Below are 25,644 nucleotides of genomic sequence, written 5' to 3' on the forward strand. Positions count from 1 at the left end.
CCTCGTAACATCCGCCTCGTTATGTACGTCGTCGGATGACTCGCCATGAATGGGATGTTGTTGTCGCATGTTCCTCAACATGGACTCCCATTCCGGATTTGTGGCCGCAATAACGTCCAAGAAGCCCTCGACTCCACCCATACGAGATTTTGTCGCGGTCAACTCGTTACGCAGCTGAGCGGACTCTCTACGCAGCTCCGTGACTTCATCATCCCGTCGCTGACCATAAGACGATGTCGCTCTCGGAACATCATTGACGGAACCAATACCCAACGTCCGTCCCTTTTTTTTAGGGACAACCTTAAAAACAAAAAATAAATATTGTAAGTAAATATTTAAAGTTAAATTAAATGAATAATTAAAAGTTAATTTTTTTGAAAATTTACCTCCTCGTAAATCTTATCCACTTCAAGTGTGGATAAGGTGACGGGTAATCCGTCGGTAGACTGCTGGGTCAGCTGAGTCTGGCGGTCTTCAACCCGAGCAACTACGTCGTTGTAGATTTGCTCGGACTTGCCATCTACAAATACGCCCGCCTTGTTCTTGTGGGTCCTCTCGTAAAGTTCCATAAGAGACGGGAGATGTCCCGTCTCTTTGGCCTAAAAAAACAGTTAAGAAAGTTAGAATAAATTAATATAATTATTAAAAAATTATTTAATAAAATATTTAATTACCATTTCCAAACGGACACCGGCGTGGGGTTTTTGGCCCGTAGTGTGAAGCATCGGCCCGTTCCCGTGCTCATCGACCGTGTTACGGGAGTTAGAGCAAGCCTGGGCGATTCTAATCGAATCAGGAAGGCGCCAATAACGGATGAGGCCATCCCACACCTCCGTGGTGAGCTCAGCGGGTTTGCCACGCTCATACCCCTTCACGATCCAGTCACCCTTCCAGTTGGAGACCGTGTCCAACAAGCGAACTTTCGCTTTCGCGTTAAACTTCTTCCTCACCCTCTCAGTGATCCCCAAAGCCCAATTATATTTTTGCTGTTGGAAAAAATAAATTAACAATTAGTTTTTTAGAAAGTATATATATAAATCATGAAAAAATTAAAATATATATAATTAATTAATAGAAACTTACAGCGTAAATTTTGAACCACGTCTTTCTGACGTAGTGAGGCGTCTTACTCCAGTTTGGATGTGGCATGGAGAAGTAACCCTTGATCGTGTCGGTTACGTCCGATGCAAGACATCCGTCAACCCCCCACCTGGAAAATACAAATTTAAAATATAAATTATTTTTTAATGTTATAAAAGATATTTAAACGAATTAAAAAAATTAATGCAACATACCACAACGTTCCGTCCGGTCGGTCTGGGTCGATGACTGGTAAACCTTCTCTGCCTGGCAGACTGAGAATGTCCTCTACCGTGTACTGCGAGTAAGGAGCACTCGGAGGCACCATCAGATCAGGATGAATATCAGCGACCATCGGAGGTGCCATCGGAGGAGGCACAGGAGGAGGCATCGGAGGAGGCACATGAGGAGCCGATGGTGCACTAGAAGAAGTAGACCCAGAGACTCTCTGAGTGTACTGAGTCTCGGGGACAGTCTCCTGGCCCGAAGAACTGGGAGCGGAAGAAGAGGCCGGGTCTAAACGACTACCCGGCTCACCGAAGATCTCTCTATAATGGGCAGTAAGTCTTCCTTTTCGAACCTGGAAAAAAAAATGAAATTTTTGAAATTAACATCAACAATATATTTTCCAACATTATCCACCTAATCAACACTAAATAACATAAAATCCGCAAACCTATCTAAATTCCCTATACTAACCACCTAATCTATCCTAAACTAACCAAATTAGAGAGGAATCAGGCTTACCATTGCTACGAAATGGAGAGGAAGTAGAGAGGAAGTAGAGAGGAAAGAAAGAGTGAGCGGTCGGGTGTATATATAAGATTACATATCGTCGCAAATTCGTCGTAAATTTACGACTAAATAGCGAGCAGTTACAAAGGCCCGTCTTTTTTTTTACGAGGAAATTGCGAGGAATCACAAAGGCCCGTGTTTTTTTATACGTGGTATTAACGACGATTTACTTTACGAGGAATTAACGAGGCTTGCTTTCCTATAAATATACCCACAACTCTCACTCTCAAACCACACCCAAACTCCCAAATCACACTTTATCTCAAATCACAATCCTCAAAAAATCCTATTCAAATTATAAATATTTGAAAAAATAGGAAAAGGAGAAGATATTAGAATTCATGTGGGCGAGACTTACGTATTATAATTGCTGGAAGTCTTGCCACATGTTAATCTGGTATTTTTCTCCTTTTCCTTTTTTTTTCAAGTTTGTACACAACGAGATATTTACGACGATTTGTGCTTACGTGGAATTAACGTGTTTATGTATAAATCCGTTTACGTGGTCTTTACGACGATTTGTGCTTACGTGGAATTAACGAGTGTTTTTTTTACGTGGACTTTACGACGATTTTTCTTACGTGGAATTAACGTGATTTATGTTTAAATCTTTTTACGTGGTCTTTACGACGATTTCATCCTACGTGGAATTAACGAGTGTTATGTTTAAATCCCTAGAACCCCAAACCCGAAACCCGAAACCCCAAACCCCAAACCCCAAACCCCAACCCCGAAACCCGAAACCCCAAACCCCAAACCCCAGATTCCTTATTTTCTACTTCATATATTCCAAACCCCCATCTTTAATTTTCTACTTCATATATTCCAACCCCAAACCCGAAACCCGAAACCCGAAACCCCAACCCCGAAACCCGAAACCCGAAATCCGAAACCCGAAACCCCAAACCCGAAACCCGAAACTCGAAACCCCAAACCCGAAACCCAACCCCGAAACCCGAAACCTCAAACCCGAAACCACAAACCCCAAACCCGAAACCCCAAACCCGAAACCCGAAACCCGAAACCCAAACCCCCATCTTTAATTTTCTACTTCATATATTCCAACCCCCATCTTTAATTTTCTACTTCATATATTCCAAACCCCCATCTTTAATTTTCTACTTCATATATCCCTAGAACCCCAAACCCGAAACCTGAAACCCGAAACCCCATACCCCAAACCCGAAACCCCAAACCCGAAACCCGAAACCCGAAACCCCATATTCCTTATTTTCTACTTCATATATTCCAAACCCCCATCTTTAATTTTCTACTTCATATATTCCAAACCTCATATTTAATTTTAAGTTTCGTCGTTATTTCCTCGTTGTCTTACGTGGTTTTTACGACGATTTAACCCTACGTGGACTTTACGACGATTTTATTCTACGTGGACTTTACGACGATTTCATCCTACGTGTACTTTACGACGATTTCATCCTGCGTGGACTTTACGACGATTTCATCCTACGTGGACTTTACGACGATTTGTGCTTACGTGGAATTAACGAGTGTTATGTTTAAATCCCTAGAATCAGAAACCCGAAACCCCAAACCCCAACCCCCAAACCCCATACCCTAAACCCGAAACCCCAAACCCGAAACCCCATACCCTAAACCCCAAACCCGAAACCCCAACCCCAAACCCCATACCCTAAACCCGAAACCCCAAACCCGAAACCCCAAACCCGAAACCCGAAACCCGAAACCCAACCCCCATCTTTAATTTTCTACTTCATATATTCCAAACCCCCATCTTTAATTTTCTACTTCATATATCCCTAGAACCCCAAACCCCGAAACCCGAAAGCCCAAACCCGAAACCCAAAACCCAAAACCCGAAATCCGAAACCAAAAACCCGAAACCCCATATTCCTTATTTTCTACTTCATATATTCCAAACTCCATCTTTATTTCCATTCCAAACCACAATATCCCACATTTGCTTATTCATAAAACAAACTCCCAGCATTCCCTTATTCATAAAACAAACCTCACATTATCTTATTCATAAAACAAACTCCCTCATCTTATTCATAGAACAAATACATCAATCGGATACATCGACATTCTCGTCATCACTAGAAACATCATCATTTTCATTAAACTCGTCTTCAACAGCTTCGTCTGTGGCATCATCGGTAAGATCTTCGTACTCGTGATTATGCGGATCAATGAGAAGGATGTCATCAATTTCTTGTTCAGGTTCCTCGACTTCATTTATCTGTTCTTCTTGCAATGGTGGTTCTTCTCCACTGATGATTCGTCCTCGAGGTGTAACTTTGATCACTGCTAACCAATTTATACCTGAATCTCTCATCCGAGGGTATGGAAGGAAGCTAACTTGGTCTGCTTGTGAAGCTAAGATGAAAGGCTCGAATTTGTTGTACCTTCGTCCACCGTTGACATCAACTACACCGAATTTGTTAGACCGAACACCTCTGTTGACGACGGGGTCGAACCATTCACATTTGAAGAGGACGCATTTCAGCTTCAGTATCCCTGGAAATTCGACTTCAATAATCTCCGTCAAGATCCCGTAGAAATCTGTTTCCCCTTTCACACATATTCCATAGTTACTGGTCGCCCGCTGTCTACCATAGTCATATGTATGAAAAGTATAGCCTCGTGTGAAATACATCTGTGATGTGGTGACCTTTACAAGTGGAGATTGAATTACTTCGTGTAACCACTTAGGATAATCTGCATCGTCGTCGTCATAATCAACCTGCAAAAATAAAGAGAATGTTAATGAAATACAGATAATGTATGAAAAAAAGTTTTAGTTAATACCTGATTCCGCAACCACTTAATGAAGTGTTGATCTTTCCTTTTGTCTACGTCACTTGTGGATATACCAGGAAATGTTTCTTCGACTTGAGAAACAAATAGGCTGTAAAATCACATTTTATAGGAATGAATCTCTCGCAATTATACAATTAATTATAGTTATATGTGTTTCGAAGTGTCAATATATGTTACCTTTCAAAATAACGCATCAATGGATCTTCGCAATTGAGTAGAATATAGGTGTGTGCACTATGAGCGTCTTCTTCACTCGACCACCAAACCTCTTTACACTTCCCACCGAGTCGCCCAATCTGGCTAAAGATGTCTGGAACACCAGCAACTGCATATGTTGGCGCAACACCACCATCATCATATCTTCTTGGAGCTCTTCTCCGTGTACGTACTTTTGACGCAAAGTAGTACGATGTGAAGTGAGAAACTTCTTCCGTCAAACTTCCAGCAATTATAGAACCTTCAACTTTGGCGAGGTTCTTTGCTTTTCCCTTCAAATATTTCATGGCTCGCTCATACTGATACATCCATCCGTAATGTACAGGTCCACGAAGCAATGCCTCATATGGGAGGTGGACAGCTAGATGCTCCATGACGTCAAAAAATCCGGGAGGAAATATCTTCTCCAAGTTGCACAATAAGATGGGAATGTTCTCCTGAAGCTGTTCCACAACTTCTTCTTTAAGAGTGCGTGTGCTCAGATCCCTGAAAAATGCTCCAATGCCTTTTATATTCAAAAAAAATTAAACACATTGTTAGTCATATATTATTTTGTAAATTATTGTGATATAATACACTACGTACCTGCAAGTGCTTCATGTACGTTTGTTGGAAGTAGCTCCGCAAATGCAAAGGGCAGTAGTCGTTGCATAAATACATGACAATCATGACTCTTCATCCCGGAGAACTTTTGACCCTTTTCAACACATCTAGAGAGATTCGAAACATACCCATCGGGGAACTTCACTTCTGATGCCACCCAGTTGAACAACACCGACTTTTTTTCTGAAGATAATCTGAATATCGGAACGGGAACTTGTCCATTGCTTTTAATATGTAACTCGCTTCTTGAGCAAATATCCGGCAAGTCCAACCTCGATTTTATGTTGTCTTTTGTCTTCCCTGGGACATTCAATATTGTATTCATGATGTTCTCAAAGAAATTCTTCTCTATATGCATCACATCGAGGTTGTGGCGCAGAAGAAGATCCTTCCAATATGGCAACTCCCAAAATATACTCTTCTTGTGCCAGTTGTGATGAACACCGTAAGAATCTGGCATATTACGAGGGACATGCCAATTACCACCCCAACGAACTGTTTCGTTAGCTCCGTAGTAGTCGATTTGCGCTTCAATTTGTTCTCCAGTTAGATATGGAGGAGGAGTGTCTCTCACAACCCTTTTGTGCCTAAACAAATTCTTGTTTCTTCGGTAAGGATGGCCAATGGGAAGAAATCGACGGTGACAATCAAACCAACTTGTCTTCCTACCATTCTTCAGTTGAAACGCATCTGTCGTTCCATTACAATATGGACAAGCTAATCTCCCATGTGTAGTCCATCCAGACAACATCCCATAGGCAGGGAAATCACTTATGGTCCACAAAAGCATCGCTCGCATCGTAAAATTCGTCTTCGTTGAACAGTCATACGTCCTCACCCCTGTTGACCACAAATCCTTCAACTCTTTTATCAGTGGTTGTAGGAAAACATCCAGGGACCTTTTTGGATGGTTCGGACCAGGTATTAATATGGTCAAGAATAGTAACTCCCGTTGCATGCACATCTCCGGTGGCAGGTTGTATGGAGTAAGAAAGACTGGCCACAATGAATATTGTCTCCCTGACATTCCGAACGGACTAAATCCATCTGTGCATAATCCGAGATACACATTCCGGATATTGCTAGCGAAATCTGGATGTACTTTGTTGAAATGTTTCCAGGCTCTTGCATCTGATGGATGAGTCATCTCACCATCCGTCTGAGTATGCTCGGCATGCCATCTCATCTTTCCAGCAGTCTGCTCTGATTGATACAATCTTTTCAATCTGTCTGTAATTGGTAGGTACCACATCCTTTGGTACGGTACCCTATTACGTCCCCGTCCTTGCGGCTTGAATCGTGGCTTCTTGCAGAATCGACATTCTTCTAGCTTCTCATCATCTCCCCAATAGATCATGCAGTTGTCGATGCAAACATCTATCATCTCCGAAGGCAACCCAAGGCTATAAACCAGTTTCTGAATCTCATAATAAGAATCAGCAGACACATTGTCTTCCGGCAAATACTCTTTAAACAAGTCCGCCCATTCGTTCATGCAACTTTCAGGTAGATTGTGATCAGTTTTAATATTCATCATTCTAGCAGCTAACGACAATTTAGAGAGACCTTCTCTACAACCACTGTAAAGTGGTTGATTCGCCGCGCTTAACATTTCGTAAAACTTTTTTGCATCTATATTAGGTTCTTCATCTCCATCATGAGCTACGAATGCATCAGCTACCATATCATGAACCCTATCATAATCTACCATCTCCTCCTGCTGGTAACTATGTTCATTATGCAAATGATGATCAACCGGTTCTTTTTCCTGAAAATTGCTATTACTACTACTAGCTTCATTCTGATCATAATTAAAACCTTCTCCATGTTGAAACCAGATATAGTAATTTGCCGTGAAACCTCTATTTATTAAATGCTTCCAAACATTTTCACGGTTTGCCAGTTTCGAATTGTTGCATTTCCGACAAGGACAGAACATCTTACCACTTTCTTGGGCGAGCGGTGTTGAATCTGCTTGATGCATAAATGTCTCCAGACCCGCAAGGTATTCTTTCGTCACTCTCCCGTTAGCATCTCTATGCATATACATCCACTTCCGCAACTCGTAAATATTCCCGGAGCCAGCCATTTTTTTTCTTTCACGTTTTTTGTTGTTGGTGTGTTTAAAATGATGTTTAAACATCCATATTTATAGGAAAATTCGAATCTGGTAGTTGTAATTTTGCTATGAATTTACGACGAAAATTAATTAGGTGGGCAAAAAAAACGGGTAACACCTATAAAGTTGGTGGATTCAAAAATTTCCTCGCTAAATACACGTAAACTATTTCCTCGTAAATACCACGCAAAGTTTACGTCGTATTTACGAGGAAATAGTTTTTTCTCGTAAAATACTCGTAAAGTTACATCCACTTTACGACGAAATATTTTTGTCGTTACGTTACGAGGAAATAACGATGACTTTAGTTTTTCACGTAAATTCGTCGTAAACTCGACGCAAATTTACGAGGATTGTTTTTCCTCGTTAATTTTCGTCGTTAACCATGTGTTTTCTTGTAGTGATGTCTCGATGTGGAAAAATGGGAAAGGTAGATTCAAGAGAAGTTTTTCTACAAAGGAAACTTGACTTAACATTAGAGATAATCATATCTTGTGTGACTGGTATAAGGCTGTTTGGTTCAAGCATGTGACACCTAAATATGCTTTTGTCACTTGGATTGCTATGCGTGGGAGATTAGCAACAGGGGAGAGAATGCAATGCTGGAATACTAATGGGGATGTGTCCTGCATTTAATGCAATGAGCCTATGGAGACTCTAACGCACCTGTTTTTTGAATGGTCATACTCTGCACAGGTATGGGAAGCTCTCATGAAGGGTGTTCTGAAAGATCAATACACGGATCACTGGGAAAGACTTACCCGACTTATAATTGATAACTCGAGTTGGGGTAAAGTCAAGCTGTTCATTGTGAGATATGCTCTTCATGTGGTTTGAGAGTATGGAGATGGTATGGCCATGTGGTCTGAGTCAAGAGAGTTGGGATAAAAGCTTATGGAGAGTTGATTTTTTATCCTTTTATTTTACAGTTTAAAAAATCATATGAAAAGTTGTAAAAGGTATTTTTCTTTTGAATTAAATTTAACATTCAATTCAAAAAAAAAAAATCTCAAATAAACTAATTAAGTTTAAATAAATTTTCTTCATTGATATATACAACTTTGTAACATAATAATGTACAACACCCAAAATACTAATTCATATCAAAATGTGTTTTTTATTTATAATTCAATAAACCCGTGTTTTTGAAGCGCGAGTCAAAATCTAGTAATTTTTTAAAAAATCTAAACTATAAAATGTATATAGTGTTTTTGACTATTGTTATTTTGTTATGTTTTATGGGTAGTGGTGATCGTTTATAATCCTTCAGTATCAATGGATTTTTCATTCAAATCCTCAGAAGGCCTTGGCTACTCTTGCTGGCGTCTTAGACAGTGGCCAGCAGAGGAGAACCTTCCCGTCAAGATGCTGATACCTTCGAGAAGAATTCTCACTTTCCAGTTGAAAATAAATTAAAATTGTGATTACAGTTGAAAATGAATTAAAATTGTGAAAGACTATCTGAGAATCTTTAGCAGAAATAGTCTGTTATGGATCTTTTGAAAACATGTAACTCCTTACAAAAAAAAAAAGAAAACTATCAAGACACTGCTAACTTATGAAGAAAAACAAAGACGTGTGGCAATCGATGGAAATTGTTTTAAAGATGACGACCAATCTTCAACTTATATCCAGACTTAATTAATTATACACTTCTTTTCACCGGCATTCACTATCACCTGTCGAATGCAATCATCAGTATTAGCGTTATTACGATATAACAAAAGCTCCACACTACACTAGATAAATCTAAAAGCTTGATTGCTTACCTTTAGTGAAAACCTCCACCAGTCCAAGCGGTGTCTGATTTCCCGTTGTGACCAGCTGATTTCTTGTCTCCGGCACTTTGGTAATAAACATCATCTTTGGGATCATTCCAACCGGTCCAGCCATCATCATCATTAGAAGCTGATGACCCCTTTGAAGCTACTGCCTCCTTCTTCTTACTCTCATCCCAAGAATTTGACCTCTGAGAATTGTTGTAATAACCACTTGATGATGACTGTGACCCTCTTCCTTCAACAGATGGATTCGCTGCTTTGTTCCCATTTCCAAAGTTTTGGTAGTAACCATTGCTCTCGCTTTCGTTACGCTGGCTCCAGGTTGTTGTTCTTCCTTCTTTAGTGTACTCCCCGACCTTCTGTGACGCAATCGCCATTACTCCTTTCATAATCCCCCATGTTCTCTGTCCTATCTCCGTTGTCTTACTCGCTACTACATTTACAGTTTCACTCACCTTGTGATCATACCCACCTTCCTTCACCTGCAAGACAAAAAATGGTTTCTTTATCTGATTTGACATTACTTCAGCAAAACTCTACTGTGGTAAACAAGAAAAGTAAAGAGATCCTCCAAGAATTGTGCTCTATACAGAGTTACAAAGAATCTATAGACATGACACTAAATCTATTACATGACAATGTAGAAAATGGGATAGCTGGCACCCAGATGAGAGATTAAGCTAAGCAAATCAACACAGATACTCAATAACAAGGCTAGAGATAGATCCAAGAACTGTATAGAGAGCATCCAAGAATTGTGCTCTATACAGAGTTATAATCTACACTAGACAGGACACTAAATCTCTTATATAAAGATGTTGGAAATGGGATAACCTACGCCCAGATGAGAGATTAAGCTTAATCAGCAACTTATGTAAACTAACATAGATACTACAGATAGAAACCACAAACTTCATGTTGACCCAAATCAAATATAGCCTTTCAATGGTTATGAATTATCATAGGAAATTAAGCACAATAAAAGTGTTACAAGTACCTTGGAAGTGAACTCCTTGGTTCCTGTCTGAACAACACTTGCTGCAGAAGCAGCAACCATAGACAATCTTCCAAAGCCCTAAACCCATCACATCTACATTATCATCATGACATCATCCCATTCAAGAAACGAGCTAAAACAAAACAAAAGTACATCCAAATCACCTGAGACACAGCGGAGAAAACATCATCCTGCTGATTCCTTCTCGGTACCGGACCCGAGCCTGATCCAAACCCTACATACTTGCCTCCCTGCGAAGGAGGAAGCCCTTCAGGCTTAGACTCATTCTCCGCCATCCTCCTCGCGAAGAAACTCTCCTTCCCCGCAGCCGAAGCCTCAAGCTGCGACCTCGTATAAATATCCTCAGACGACTTCGACTTCACCGGCGCACCTCCTCCTCCTCCTCCCAACCCCCTAAAATCATTCTCCGATTGATTCCGTCTCATATCCCTCGAAGTCCGGTACGAATCATCGTTACCCCAACTATCCCATCCTCCGTTACCGTTACCTAACGGCGGCTTCTTCTTATGCATCCCCCCAACCGCTTCCTTAACAACTGGCGGATCACTCCATGGCTTACCTGATACAAGGAATTACAACAAAAGCCACGTCATCAACAAATATGGCAACAGAAGCTGATTCATTTCACTCATCGAAAAATATCTGAAAGTTTGTTAGATCATCTTTCTTCCATCACAAAAAGCCACGTCATCAACAAATACGTCTACCCTCTATCACTACCTTCCGCTAACGCCTGGATCCGGTTACGATACACGGAGGCGGCGTTGGAATTGTACTTGGAGACGATATCAGTCTCCTTGGCGATTCCGTACTGCGCGAGGAAGCTGTTGAGCCGCTCGTTGCCTCCCGCTTCCATCTTCTTGATCTGGATCTCTGACCATGAGTCCATGGTGACGGATCTGACGAAGGAGATGTGTACGCCTAGTCCTCGGTGCTTCCCGGAGCACTCTAAGCACATGAAGATTCCGTAAGAGACCGACGCCCATTGCGGATTCTTTTGAGCGCAGTCGACGCATACTTTGTTGTCCGGTTGAGATTGGAGTGTGCGTAGCTTTCTCGCCGCCGCCGCCATAGTTCCCGGAGCTCCGAACACCGATCAATCTGATGATTCGGATCGCAGGCTTGTGGGGCTGATAAATGTGTAGTTTCGGTGCGTGTGTTTGGCACGTGCGAGGTTCCTGGCACAGCTTCTCAAAGAAGGCATGCCGAGACTGACATTATATAGTTAAGAGAATCAAATATCATTCGTGTGCTATAATCATATAACTATTTGAACAAAGAAATTGGATATGAGTAATATAATGTGAATCGAGATTCCAAAACTGCAGAACCAGTCAAAATCCATATTGAGTTAAAATATGTTTTGTGAGACCTATTTTTAGTTTAAAATTAAAGTGTGTGTGTGGCTTAGTTTAATTTCAAGTTGTAAAGTTTATGGATGAAGAAGGATACTTTGACAAAAAATTGAACCTGCTGAGCTGTGTCCTAGTCGTTTGTCACTTGCATTTATGTTGTTTTCCTTGTCACTTGCGTGTAAAGCCAAAGCATACCCATTATTTGATTTTGAGGACCTCTTTAATTACATGTAAACTAATAAGATGTAAACCAAACTCAACACACCTATAAAGTGTCAATCTGAGTGGAACCTACCATTTATCTAGCTATTTTTTGGTTGGTCCCAAGTGTATGATCGCTGTTGTTTTTTTATTTTGAACAATATGATCGCTGTTATATTACTAGAAGACTTATATAGTACTTGGGACCTGCCAGTAAGGGGGTTTAAAAAAAATCTCTCTCCACAAGTAACCGAGTAATTTAGAAAAATGATTTTGCATCAGTAGAGTAAATTGACTATTCAATTATCTACAGTTTACTAATGGTTTACATTAACAAGATGCATAATCACGCTTATTTATATGCAGAACGCTCTCTCTACAATTCTTACCACTTTAACCATTAAGGTAAAGTTCAACTAGCTACATCAATCTTTATTTTGTTCATACATTTGCATCTCCATTAATAGTTAGAGACGACTCCTTAACAATTTTTGAAACCGCAATCTCTTCTACTTGAGGTTTGTTGTGTTGTTGAACCACAAGGATTGATGGGATGATGTGGTTGATCGAAGAGGCAAGCACGTCTCCGATACGACCTAACTCGGGATGTTCGGTCTGACGCTCGGCTAATGTCGCCACCTCGGCTGATGGTAACCTCCCTCTTCCAACCACTATGAGGTCAAAGTCTTGGCTTTGTCCTAATGACAATATTTCTTGAATTATATTGTTTGGTTCCTTTTCTTTGTATTCCACCATTTCTTTCCATTTGCTCTTGAAATCTTTTAATACTCCTTCGTCTAGTTCCTAATTTTATATTTGTCAAACCAAAAAAAAAGAACGATAAAACACCTCGACTTTGTTGACCTAAAAACCGGTTTGGTTACGTTTTTACAGATATATCAAAACCAAAACCGAACAAAAATATAATTAAATGCCACATTATAACTAGCAAAAAATAGAACAATACCTTTTCTTTTTTTTGGATCCACGTTGGTTGTCAAGCAGGTATAATACTTCTCCTTGCCTTTAGACGATGCCGGTCGTAACGTGACGGCGTTACTCCTCAGCGTTTCTCTCACCAAAAACCTAACAATGGTAACTTTAACAGCCTGATGCTCCGCCATCCTCCCTCCCAGCTCTAAAGCCTCACGGTCATCGGCCCCACCAAAGAAAATCACACAAACCCTTTCAACCACGTTCGACCCATCAAGACTCGAAATTTGGGGCTCGAGAGACCCAAGCCCACGATCAACAAGAACGGCCACTGAACACGGTGCATTCTTCAAAACCCTCTGGTTAACTAATCTCCAACCATGGCCAACGTTTTCCGGTACGTTTACATCTCCTCTGTCTTGGTGGTGGTGGCCACGACCATGATCAACGTTCCATCGTTTGTGGAAAGGTAAAATGATCATTGTGACTCTTTTGGTCTCTGCCATGTGGCAAATATCTTCGTGCATTGTGTGTAAAGAAGAGACTGCGGTAATTGGGCGGACAGCGACTCGGCCTAATTGACGATAGGCTTGGAAACCTCCTACGACGCTGCTGTGACACACGCCGTGACGGTAACGGTGGACGAAAGGTAATCCGTCTTTACGGGCTCTTTGCACCATTATGATTGACGAGGTTCGTTCCGTTAGTTCCATGAGGTGCATGACGAACAGTTTTAGCCGCAGTATCTGCCAAAATAAATATGGTATAACCAAGATTAGTCCCAATCAGTTGAAATGATTTTTAATAAAATACCGTGGACGTATAAATGATATATATATGCATGCATATATAGAGCCTCCGGTTTTATATATGACCAAAAAAAATTAAAGTTAATATTGAGTTAAAATTTGTAGAACCTCCAGATACTTTAAAACAGTAATGTGATGAAGGAACTCAGAGGTTCTGAAACAAACATATATTTACGTAGGACATGGATTTACGCCTCAGAAGATTCATCTATTTTAGAACATAAACAGAGCGGGTCTCCAGCACATACACAAGAAACATCTAAGTGGGCCATTTTTGTGGGTTCATCATTTTATTTTTCAAAAATAAAATAAATATTGTATATCATAGATATTTAATCAAAAATATAATGACAAACATATCAAACTAATATATCTTATATAATAAATTAGTTAAACAAATATAATATCTACAAATAAACATCGTGTTTAATTGATTAGCTTTAAAAATTGGTTATAGGCTAGCAGATACAATTTTGGGTAAATTTTTGTTAAAATAATTTTATCAAAAGTATATCAAATAACATTAAAAAATTATTTTTTACTATTTATTATTTGTATAATATTGATATATTTTTTATATTGGGTCTCGGAAATGTGGTGCCCTGCACACAAAGAGACGAGGATGCGAACCTCTTCCCTGGTGGAGTCTTCACTAGACGACAAGTCCTTTAATTTGCGGTGGGTACCACGTGCCGGTTTGTAAATGGCCATTACAGTTGGCGTCGTAATGAACGTTGTGAAGAGTGCCATTAGCACCAGTATCGCAAAAGTCTCGTCGTTTAGCACCTAGAATTAAACCCAACCCAACCCAACCCACATACGCTTGATCAGTAACGACATAACACATAACACAGTTTTGTTTTATATGCAGACATGCGGTCCTTATAAAAAAAACATGATCGTATAACTTTAATGATTAAGGATGAGTCGAGGATCCAAATGTCCAAATGATGTTATAGTTTTGTGGTACAATGAGCTCCACCAAACCTTTCGTGTTTATCAAGCAACCAAGTGTCAAAGCCTCTCTCCCCGGAACTTCGACCATCACCGCCGCAGCAAAAGTTCCGACGATCTTTCCTACACAAGCCGTAACCACGACAAGTCCCAACATCCCCCACGACTCAGCTCCTCTGATCTTTGCCACGTCAGTTTTCAATCCACTCGTCGCGAAATAAAGCGGTAAGAGTAAACCGGAGACAAAATCCTCAATCCGTTCAATCAATCGGTGACCGAACTCTCCGTCTTTCGGTATAATTAAACCGAAAACAAAAGCTCCTAAAATCGAGTGAATACCGATTAGATCAGTGACGAAACCGGAAACCATAACTCCAGCTAAAGTCAAACACACGTCAGACTCGCGTACGACGTCGTTTTCAGGAGATCCGCGTTTCGCGACCCATTTCATTCCGTGTCGGATCACGACCAACATAAAAACAACAAACCCGACACCCGATAACAGAACCCACAACGACACCAACGGACTCGTCTTCTCCCCACCGCCGCTACCCGCTAACGCAACCGCTCAAGCGAGCAAAATCCACGCGGCTACATCGTTGAAAGCGGCTGCAGCCATCGCGGTTTCTCCGACCCGAGTCGTCAATAGCTTGAGCTCAGCTAAGATACGCGCGAGCACAGGGAAAGCTGTGATTGAGAGAGCGACTCCCATGAAAACGAGAAACTCGGCGTATCCGGGTCTATCTGCGGCGGTGTAAAGAGTGTTGCGTATCACGAAGGCGATTCCAGCGCCGGCGAGAAACGGGAGCGTTATTCCGGCGGCTGCGATTCCGAAAGCGCGTTTGCCGCTTCGACGGATGGATGATAAGTCGAGCTCGAGACCGACGAGGAAGAGGAAGAAGAGGAGTCCTATGCTCGCGACGGACTCGAGTATCGGCATGCTCCATGTCGGGAACACGCGGTGCATATACGGCGTGTTCCTACCTAAAGCAGACGGTCCTAACAAAATCCCTCCCTTCGAAAAAAACAAAGATGATGATGGCAAAACCGTAAATAAGAACGATGGCATAATTGTAAATAGTGTGTGTTTTAAGTGTAAATTTTACTTACGACTATCTCGGCGATGACTTTCGGTTGGCGGAGAGGTTTGAAGAGGAGGCCGATCGAGGGAGCGACTGACGGCTACGATTAACGCCGTTTGGACGATGAGTAACGGAAAGGCGAAGTTCAAGGGATTGTCGCCTTGCCATGCTCCGTCAGAGGAGGTTTTCACGGCGGTTATGTTTAAGGCCATTTTGGGGATTGTTTTTCTCTATTAAGAATGGCTTTTATTTGGAACATTTGATATAGTTCAAGTGACTAGAATGTTACGTGAAGAAATTTATAGGCAAACTATTACAATTTTTCAGTCTTTGAAGATTCAAAAAGGTAATGACGATGTTGTTGCTTGTAAGTTGTATGCGTCTATCTACATACGTATCACGTTTGACTTTGAATGATTAAGGTTTACTTATGAACAGTAATTTGTTTACACATATGCTGTGATTGTATAGTCATAATTAATGCATGCATGTCAATATTTGCAAGTTATATAACATATTGTGTTATCTGGTGACATGCTATTATGTTGCCAAAACATCAATTTTTTTCTTCCCTCAAGAATTTATTTAATTAAAGGGCCAAGCCCAACACGTTGCAAAGTTCAACCACTAAGGGACAAGCTAAAACCATAAACATGGGCCGAAACCCACCTAGAGAAACCCTAGAAACGAAACGAGGCGCCGCCGTTCACGCGAACAACTTTTTCGAGCCACGACATTCCCCCCGCTTCAAGCCACCACCGGAGAACCAACCATCGATTCACCGGGACACACCAGAGCTCATTAGCTCTACACCATCTTCACCGCAAACGCCTTCAACTCATGTGTTTCCATTATCGGAAAGCATCAATCGCCAGTTCGAGATCTCATCCGTCACCATTCATCACAAACACCGAGAAGAAAGCTTCGCACGAAACATCACCATTTACCACTGGAGAGCTTCGATCGTCCTCCACGAGATCTCATCCATCGAATCCAGCCAGAAACCGCATAAACAAAGATACAAAACCAAACCCTAAAACAGAACTAGGGAACCAAAAGCCGGCGACACAAGGCAAGGAACGACTTCACCCGCCGGAGTCAAAAGCCGGTGACTGCGGAGCTGGAGAAGCCTCCACCTCCCGGAGACAAGGCCGGCGGCGACGGAGCTGTAGAAACCTCCACCTCCCGGAATCGAAACTTAATCTGACAAGCCGACTTCACCACACCAAAACCCTCCACACGATCGCGTCGTTACTCCAGACGCAGAGCCACCATTGATGTTGGTTCACTCCCCGAATTGACGACGACGAATGGGGACTGGACCAGAGCTCAGACAAGGCGGTCAGGAAAAGGAAACGAAAGAGAAGCAGGAGATGTAGATCTTAATGGAAGAACGAAAGACTCCGGTGATGGCACGTTTGCTCACGCGCCGGCCGTACGCCGGATCCAAGAGTAGATCTACTTTTTCTCTCTGAAACTTTTAAACATCAATTTTTTTACAAAGACAGCTATGTTAAGAAATAACTTATAATTTATAGTATCGAGAAATTTAAATAAGAGTAGAATTTGATACCCGTAGGAAGCAAATAACACTAGTATAAGGGAGAGAGTTTATTATAAGGAAGAAGAAGAAGATGTAATGGTTCTTTGATTATAAACTCTTGTTCTTGTTTATGGTGTACAAATGAGTGAGATGAGTGATGGTATTTATAGTGAGCAACAATACATAAAATATGAAAGATAGTGCTTGAGTTGGTAAATGAGTGGATGATCATAGTGCTTGAGTTTGGTAAAGAAGTGGATGATCATAGTGCTTGAGTTTGGTAAAGAAGTGGATGATCATTTCAATGCTTATCTTATAACACTCCCCCTTGATCATTCATCTTGTATTACGTAATACCTCGTTAAAAACCTAGTCATGGAAAACCCAATGGGAAAAACCGTAGTAAAAGTAAAAAGAGTACAACTACGTAAGCTCCCCCTCGAATGAGTAGTCATAGAACCTTTAGAACAATGATAGATTTTCATCTCTCAAATTGTAACATTCTCTTTGGTGTCTATCTTTTGTATGTTCTTTGTTGCCTCGTTAAAACCTTGTCATGGAAAAACCCAATGGGATAAAAAAAAAACCATGATAAGGAAAAAGAGTACAACCATACTTACTATCATATTTCTTTCCCTGGAAACAATATCTTCAGGATATGCATTCCAATCAACTCTCTTTAGAAAATTGAGCTTAAGAGAATAAACTCTATTAATTTCTATTATGATATCTAGGGCATTTAGACTTCTTGTCCATAATTCTTTTTTGACTTAGACAATAGTTTATTGGTCTATTTGGATTTCAAACCAAATTTCTTACATACAATCGTCTAGAGATTCGCCTCGTATATACGAATTATTCATTTGTAACTATAGAAGTTACTATTATGATTTTCTTTCTTTTCATATGAAATTACATCTTTCAGTAATGAAAAAGATTAATAATTTTCTCAAATAACACTCTTACGTATGGTATTTCAGGACCAAACATATACGAGCGTCTTAAATAAAATACTTTAAGGATCTTTATGATAACATCTCAGTTTTAGATCTCCAGTTTAGAATACATAAAAACAATATGGTATTGTCAAAAGTTTTTTTTTTTCAAAACATAATTTTTCTATAACTCTTCAGGAGTTTTGATTATATTCAAATCATGATTCTATTGATTTATAATCTCTTCATAAATACAAATGGATACATTAGTTAACCTTATAATATTTCATATATCCCATAAAATAGTTTGTTTCAATTCGATCGAATATGCAGAGTTCCCGGGAACATGATTTTGATATCATCAATCCTTCATGGATTATACTTTCAGGGATTAACATTTTTCAAGTGGATTGTTTCATTCAAGCTCTTCCTTTATTACCAGACTATAAGGAACTTGATACTAGTTGCATCTACCACATGAAATTATGTTTCTTCACAATTAATTTCATATTGATCCTTCTTTATGTGCAACGGTTCATTTACATCTCACTTGTTTTACATCTTTTAGTGTATGGACTACTGGTCCAAATACTTCTCTATTTCACAAGAAGTTTATATCTTTGTCTATTGCATCTTTCTGATTTGGCCAATCATTTCTTTGTGTACACTTTTCAATAGACTTTCTTTCATGATCATCTTTCTCATTTATTATATCAACTGCTACTTTGCATGTATAATATCATCGACGTCAATTTTCTTATCGGTTCCATTTTGTTTCATACATGACATAACTTATTGAGATCTCTTCATTTGTCTCAGGTACCTGAATTTTCGTCACTCATGTTTAATTTCTCTTCTGGAGATCATACAAAACTATATTTTACCTCGTTTTGACCATTATCAATATATGCTCCTTTTCATTTACGAGGATTTATCTTGGGAACCAATCTGTCTACCACGCTGCAGGCATGACTAGCAGTTTGATATTGTTTTTGTAGAACATTTATTCTTATTGGAGCATTTACAGCTGGTATATGTGACTTGATCACTATATTTATATGGGTCGTGTCTGGCAACTGCTTTAGTAAGTTTTGAAATGAATTATCTTTTGGACTTCTATTTCACATTGTGTTTAGCCCGAGGATCAATGATAATTCATTTCAACTTATTTTCTTTTCCAGCTGTTTATTTTCTCCCCCTTATGTTGGAAGTACTAACTCACTTTTAGAATTCATGTATAGCCTTACTTATATTTTTCGGGGATGGCTCTGGATTCTTAAGTGTCAATAGAGATTTATATCCAACATATATTTCCAACCTCATTTGAAAACACATCTTCATTTGAAGCTCTGTGGCGGAGCAATATCCAACATTCTTAGATGAAAATGATTGGTTTCTGATTCTATACCAATGATGGGGAGAACTAGTGAATATTTATTGGCTTGATGCGAACCATTGTTGCTCAAAATGTTTAGCACTTATCTCAGTGAATGTGCTATAGTCGTTAAAGACTTTAAGAAGTGAATTCACCAATATTATAAAAATGCATAGTGGGTGATCAGTCCACTAACATCTTCGTTATTTATGCCAATATCTTATTTTGGCTGGTGAAAACCATATTACCCTTTTATCTTTTGGGTAAGCAACATATGTCAAATCATTCGGAAGAATCTTCTGGTTCTTATATGACTATGCATATGACCTTTAAGTATATATTCGCATTATTAATGAACCAAAATGGTCTAACTGATTCATGCCAAATGTAAACTTCTAGTTTACTATACATTTATCTTCATTATATTAATCTTTGTGTAGTACAATATATAAGAGGCTGTAGATATTTTCTCTAAAATACTTATACTGCTTTGAGAATTTTTTTTGATTGAAATGTATATATCATTTCGTTTGCTTATTGTCTCAACATAAGTGTCTCAAAATCTTACGGATTTACTTTGAGAAAAATTCATCAATCTTAGTTTTAGTGTAAACATAATCTTCTGGATGTTTGACTTATCATAAAAAGTGAGATTCTTTAACTCTTCCCCTCGAGATTATAATACTACAGGTTTATCAATCTCGAATGTATCTCATTTTCTTAATCAACAACATATCCTACATGGGTTATGTATTTTTCGTAGATCCTTTTAACTTTTGATACTTATAAAAATACAATACCTTAAGAACTTTAAATTGCATTCTTAAGAACTTTAAATTAAATTTTTATGTGCAGTAATACTATGTATACTTCTCGAGCATCATATATATCTTCTTTTTAAGCATTCTATAAGTTTTTACTACCTTGTATTGTACACACAATAAATTTTCTTTCATCTTCAGATGAATTCATAATTTCTTTTCTTTATTACCATGTTTATTTTCTCAACTTTAAGTGAGAGTATGAGTTCTATAAAGAAACTCTTTGGACCTTGACCTCATTTATGCTCACGTCTAAAACCACTATTTATGAGTTTTTTTAAATGTCATATTCTCTTCAGGAGAATGAATCATAATCAACTAGACGTGATTTATCAATAGATATTTTTCAATATATATGCATCATAAAAAAATTTCTTGAAGAAATTTTACTTTTAAACTTAACATCCAACATAGTTGGCTTTATTTACAGACTTCAGGTCTTGTAATCTTTAAATGCAAAATACAAAATGAGCTTTAGGTAATCACTTCAGGTGATAATACCTTTTTATATTTATTATCTTCCAAAACTTATGGATCTTTTAAAGTCAAGCTTTAAACTTAAAATCCTCAATATAAATGGTAATAAAATCAAAATATTTCATATATATATAAATATGTATTAACAAAGGTGTCTTATTATATCATAAAATAAATAAAACTTTCATAGTAATTATTATATAGACTATATTATTACTCTCATGCTATTTAACAAAGTTTAACCTATCAATCAATTTAATGAACAAATTTATATCACTGCCAACTTCATGCAAATTGATTTATCTAATCAAGTTTGTTAAACTTGTATATAAAGCATAAAAATACTTATCTTATAAACAGAAATATATCGGCGATGAAAGTTTCAGCTGTTCACGTTTCTGAATTGGCTGATAACTTGCACATATCTTTCCGAGAGAATACACAATCCTGAAAACTTTAAATTTTGCTCATATAAACATGGCCATTACATTAGTAAATATCAACATATAATCCAAATTATTTTATGATATTAGACCAAAGACTAATCGACTACAAAACTAACCGATTACAAATAATTTCTTTTATGATGTTAGACCATGAATCATAAAGTATGTTTCCTTAATACCATTAAACCATGAAGCATATTAAAGTATAATAAGCAAAATTTAATTCATCAAATAACTATTATTCTTACATATAGACAAGCGTTGATGATTATTAATGATATCAAGTTCTTTAGTGCTCAAAGATTTTAAAACCAAACAATCAAACCAATCAAAGATTATATTGCAAATATTAATTAATGATTCTCAATTATTTATAGCATGAACCATATAAACCAATGGTTATCCAAACCAATTCAAACATATTATTTTTTGAACAAACCAATTTAGTATTATAACTTTGACCAAACGTATTATTATCAAACAAGCATATTGGTGACACATGTGTGCATGTGCATGGTTCAATGAATAGACGAGCAAATCGGTAACGCAACTACACGTTATAAAGGTGTTTTCTGTTTGGAGTGTTAACCGAACCAAACCAATTAACAATAAGCGATACACATTACAGTGTGTAGAATTAAATTAAACAAAGTCGTTTTAGCAGATCCATCGATCGATGCGTTATAGCCCATAAACCCATCGATCGATGCGTTTTAGCATATGGACAACCATTAGTCATGGTTAATATATTATATGTCATATGACTATAGTATTATGCAATTTTAAAATGAACCATTTATATTAATCATGCAAGCAATTACAAGGAGAAGCGATGTAAAGAAAATTAAACCGATTTTCATCTTAAATTCACTCGGAGTAAATTCTCCAACGAATAAACCATAAATAGAAACACAAATAAAAATGACACATAAAAACAAAAGTGCGCGAATCATCTTTCTTGAAATGAAAAAATCGGAGGAGAGCGATTTGAATTTTTTTTTTTTTTTTTTTTTTTTTTTTTAGAGAAGATGAAATGTTTTGGATGATGAAATGGAGTGAAAATGAGTTGTATTTATAGATGAATAAATATTTTTTGTTATGATAATAAATTATGCGACGGCTCAGCCGGTCAATGCAGAATAATAAATAAATTATACGGCGGCTCGGCCGACCAATTAGCAATAAACAAAATATAAGGTGGCTCAGCCGACCAGTTAACAACAAACAGAAAATAAAGGCGGCTCGGCCGTCCAGTTAACAACAAACAGAAAATAAAGGCGGCTCGGCCGTCCAGTTAACAATAAATAGAATATAAGGCGGCTCGGCTGACCAATAAATTAATTAAAATATTAATAAATAATATAGGCGGTATTCCGGCCATTATAACATAATATAAATAATAGTACAGGCGGTATACCGACCATTATAGCAGAGTATATATGATACAATATATTTTACCGAATTGCAGAATGATCGTGTTGATAACGTGTTAAGAAATAACTTATAATTTATAGTATCGAGAAATTTAAATAAGAGTAGAATTTGATACCCGTAAGAAGCAAATAACACTAGTATAAGGGAGAGAGTTTATTATAAGGAGGAAGAAGAAGATGTAATGGTTCTTTGATTATAAACTCTTGTTCTTGTTTATGGTATACAAATGAGTGAGATGAGTGATGGTATTTATAGTGAACAACAATACATAAAATATGAAAGATAGTGCTTGAGTTGGTAAATGAGTGGATGATCATAGTGCTTGAGTTTGGTAAAGAAATGGATGATCATAGTGCTTGAGTTTGGTAAAGAAGTGGATGATCATTTCAATGTTTATCTTATAACAAGCTATTATATAAATGTATAAAAATTAATTCTTCATAACAAGGGAGAAAACTCACCTCACAAAGAGGAAACTGCAAAATAATATACTGACTTATTATCACTTAGAAGTAGGAATCATACGAGTCGCACGTGGAACGCGAGACACCGGCGTTGACGTATGCTACGTCGGCGTGATTCAGTTTTAGCAAGTGCATTCAGGTGACACGTATCTTCTTTCCTTTTAAAAAATATAGTTTTGACATTAATTAGAGCGGTTGATTTTTTCAAAAAAATTTAAGGCATTTTATCACTTTTCAATTACATTCAAAGCCACAGTGCATTTGTAAGACATTTTTTTATGAGACCTACAGAAAGAATATACAGATTTACCTTTAATGAAAAAAAATTAGATCTTTTCTATGCTAGAAAAAAGAAAAAATTTGTTTCTTTATTATTATTTAATGTACTTCTTAATATTTTGTTTTTGCTTATTTTTAAATTAAAAATACATATAACAAATTTTGTTGATATAATAAATTATGTTTTTTTATTCTATATAATTTGATATCCACTTTGATATTTTTTTTGTTATATTTTAAAATATCTACTTGTACACGTATTCAATGATTGTGTTATGGATGAGTGATATGTGGATGTTTGAAGACCGTGGATAATTACATGTAGAATATAAACATGGAAAGACACATGTGGATGAGAGTGGGAAGATAGTGTAGACGGATAAGCATGGATGAGTAAACATGGACGGCTATTTGTGGATGAGTAAAATTATGATTAAAAATCATAATTTAGCACACTACATATCTCATGGTGGAGGATTGTGACGATCTCGATGCAATGCAGCTTCACCGAGCTCATCCACGACGATGTTGAGCTCGGAATCAATGGTGTGGCTCACCGGAAAGAGGAGCTGACTCGTTTTGACCGATGGTTTTGGAGGAGGAGCTGGCTCGTTTTAACTTTTTGGTTTGTTTAGCTTTGTTTTCATCACTCATGCTTATTTTTTTTCCTAGACATGTATGTGGTCGTAATTGGTTTGAAGTTATTAATTTGTTCATCTTTGATATTGTGGACACATTGACATCCATATCATAGCCTTTCAATATGTTACATTTTTTAATTAATGTTTAGTGTTTGAGTTACTACTCTATCCACCACATAAACTTCAATTTTCTATCCACAAATTTAAGAGATCTCTCTTATTCTTTATTCATGGTTATGTTAGTGTCCATATCCACAACATAATCAAAATCTTCTTTCCTGGCGACAGATAAATATTGTTGTTGGGGTTGTGTCATTAAGCTCAGCTATTGTGGACTTTGCTCTGATGAAACTTTTGAAATTTTTACACTCATCTCCGTCCACGCATCTACGTCCACGCATCATCCGTCCACACATCATCCGTCCACAGGAGCGAAGCCACATGATAGGGAAGAGGTGGCACAGGCACCCATAATTTTCTTAAAAAATAATGTAAATGCTAAGTAATTTTATATGTGCACTCATTAGAATTTATAATTGTGCACCCATTAGAATTTAGATTAAGGGCAAATGAAAAACAAAACGAACTAAATTCCAAAAAAAAAAATAGCTTAGCCCACATAAAATAAAAGAAACTTTTAAAACTCAATTATAGTTTTCAATTTCTTTTGCTAAAATCATAAATCCCTAACTAGTAGTGACTAGTGTCTAGTAACTATTAACGTGACATGCAAAAAACTTTAATAATATATTTTTATTTCCAAAATTTCTTTTAAAAAATATTTTGATTTGTTTCCACTAGGATCTGTAATTATTCGAATAGCATTTGAATTTTACACAGAAGTCCTAAAGTTTTAAACAATGACTAATTTGACTTTAGATAAATTTTGTTTTTTTATCGACGATGAAAAAATAATTTAGTTATTTAATTACATATCTTTTAATTTGTAGACTTTTGAAATTGGTTTTGAATTTACCTGCAGGGTCGGCTTAGATAGGGAGGCGAGCGGTGCGACCATCCCGGACCCAATCCATTGTCCCCCTATTTCTTAATAGATAAGGGTCTGATTTTTTTTTAAAAAAAATACATGTATTCTTATATTAAAAATAAGAAAAGGGGTCCAAAATTTTTTTATATGAAAATATTTTTTTTATTTCCGTAGATTTATTTTTAAAAATACTTCTGGTATTTTGAAAAAAAACATATATCTATCAAATTTTTTAAAGAAAAATAATAGGTGAAAATTAAATTTTTTTTTTGCCCAAGGGACCATGAATATGAGATCATTTAAGGGAATATCTCATTTTGATTTACCAAAAAATTGTTTCAAAATATTACAAACTACGAAGTGATACCTTACCTCAAGCAATGATTAATTTATAATGTATTAATATCAATATTTTATTATATTTAGTTTCATATTATTAAATATTTTAATTTTAATATTAGTAGTGCACCCACCATAAAAATTTCCTGGC

At 37.6% G+C, this 25,644-nt stretch overlaps 1 protein-coding gene and 1 pseudogene across 1 annotated transcript; both read right to left on the reverse strand.

Moving 5' to 3' along the window:
- Nucleotides 1-8,994: 8,994 nt before the first annotated feature.
- On the reverse strand, nucleotides 8,995-11,882 carry LOC106382794 (probable ADP-ribosylation factor GTPase-activating protein AGD6). Its single transcript, XM_013822854.3, has 5 exons — nucleotides 11,138-11,882; nucleotides 10,561-10,976; nucleotides 10,397-10,474; nucleotides 9,388-9,881; nucleotides 8,995-9,297 (listed from the first exon to the last, which is right to left on the reverse strand). The coding sequence occupies exons 1-4, from the start codon at nucleotides 11,487-11,489 to the stop codon at nucleotides 9,390-9,392; spliced, it is 1,338 nt and encodes a 445-aa protein (XP_013678308.1). The 5' UTR covers nucleotides 11,490-11,882; the 3' UTR covers nucleotides 8,995-9,297; nucleotides 9,388-9,389.
- Nucleotides 11,883-12,215: 333 nt separating this feature from the next.
- On the reverse strand, nucleotides 12,216-17,351 carry LOC106380126 (annotated as a pseudogene).
- Nucleotides 17,352-25,644: the final 8,293 nt, after the last annotated feature.

Source organism: Brassica napus, chromosome C8 (genome assembly GCF_020379485.1).
Source record: "Brassica napus cultivar Da-Ae chromosome C8, Da-Ae, whole genome shotgun sequence".
Lineage (NCBI taxonomy): Eukaryota > Viridiplantae > Streptophyta > Magnoliopsida > Brassicales > Brassicaceae > Brassica > Brassica napus.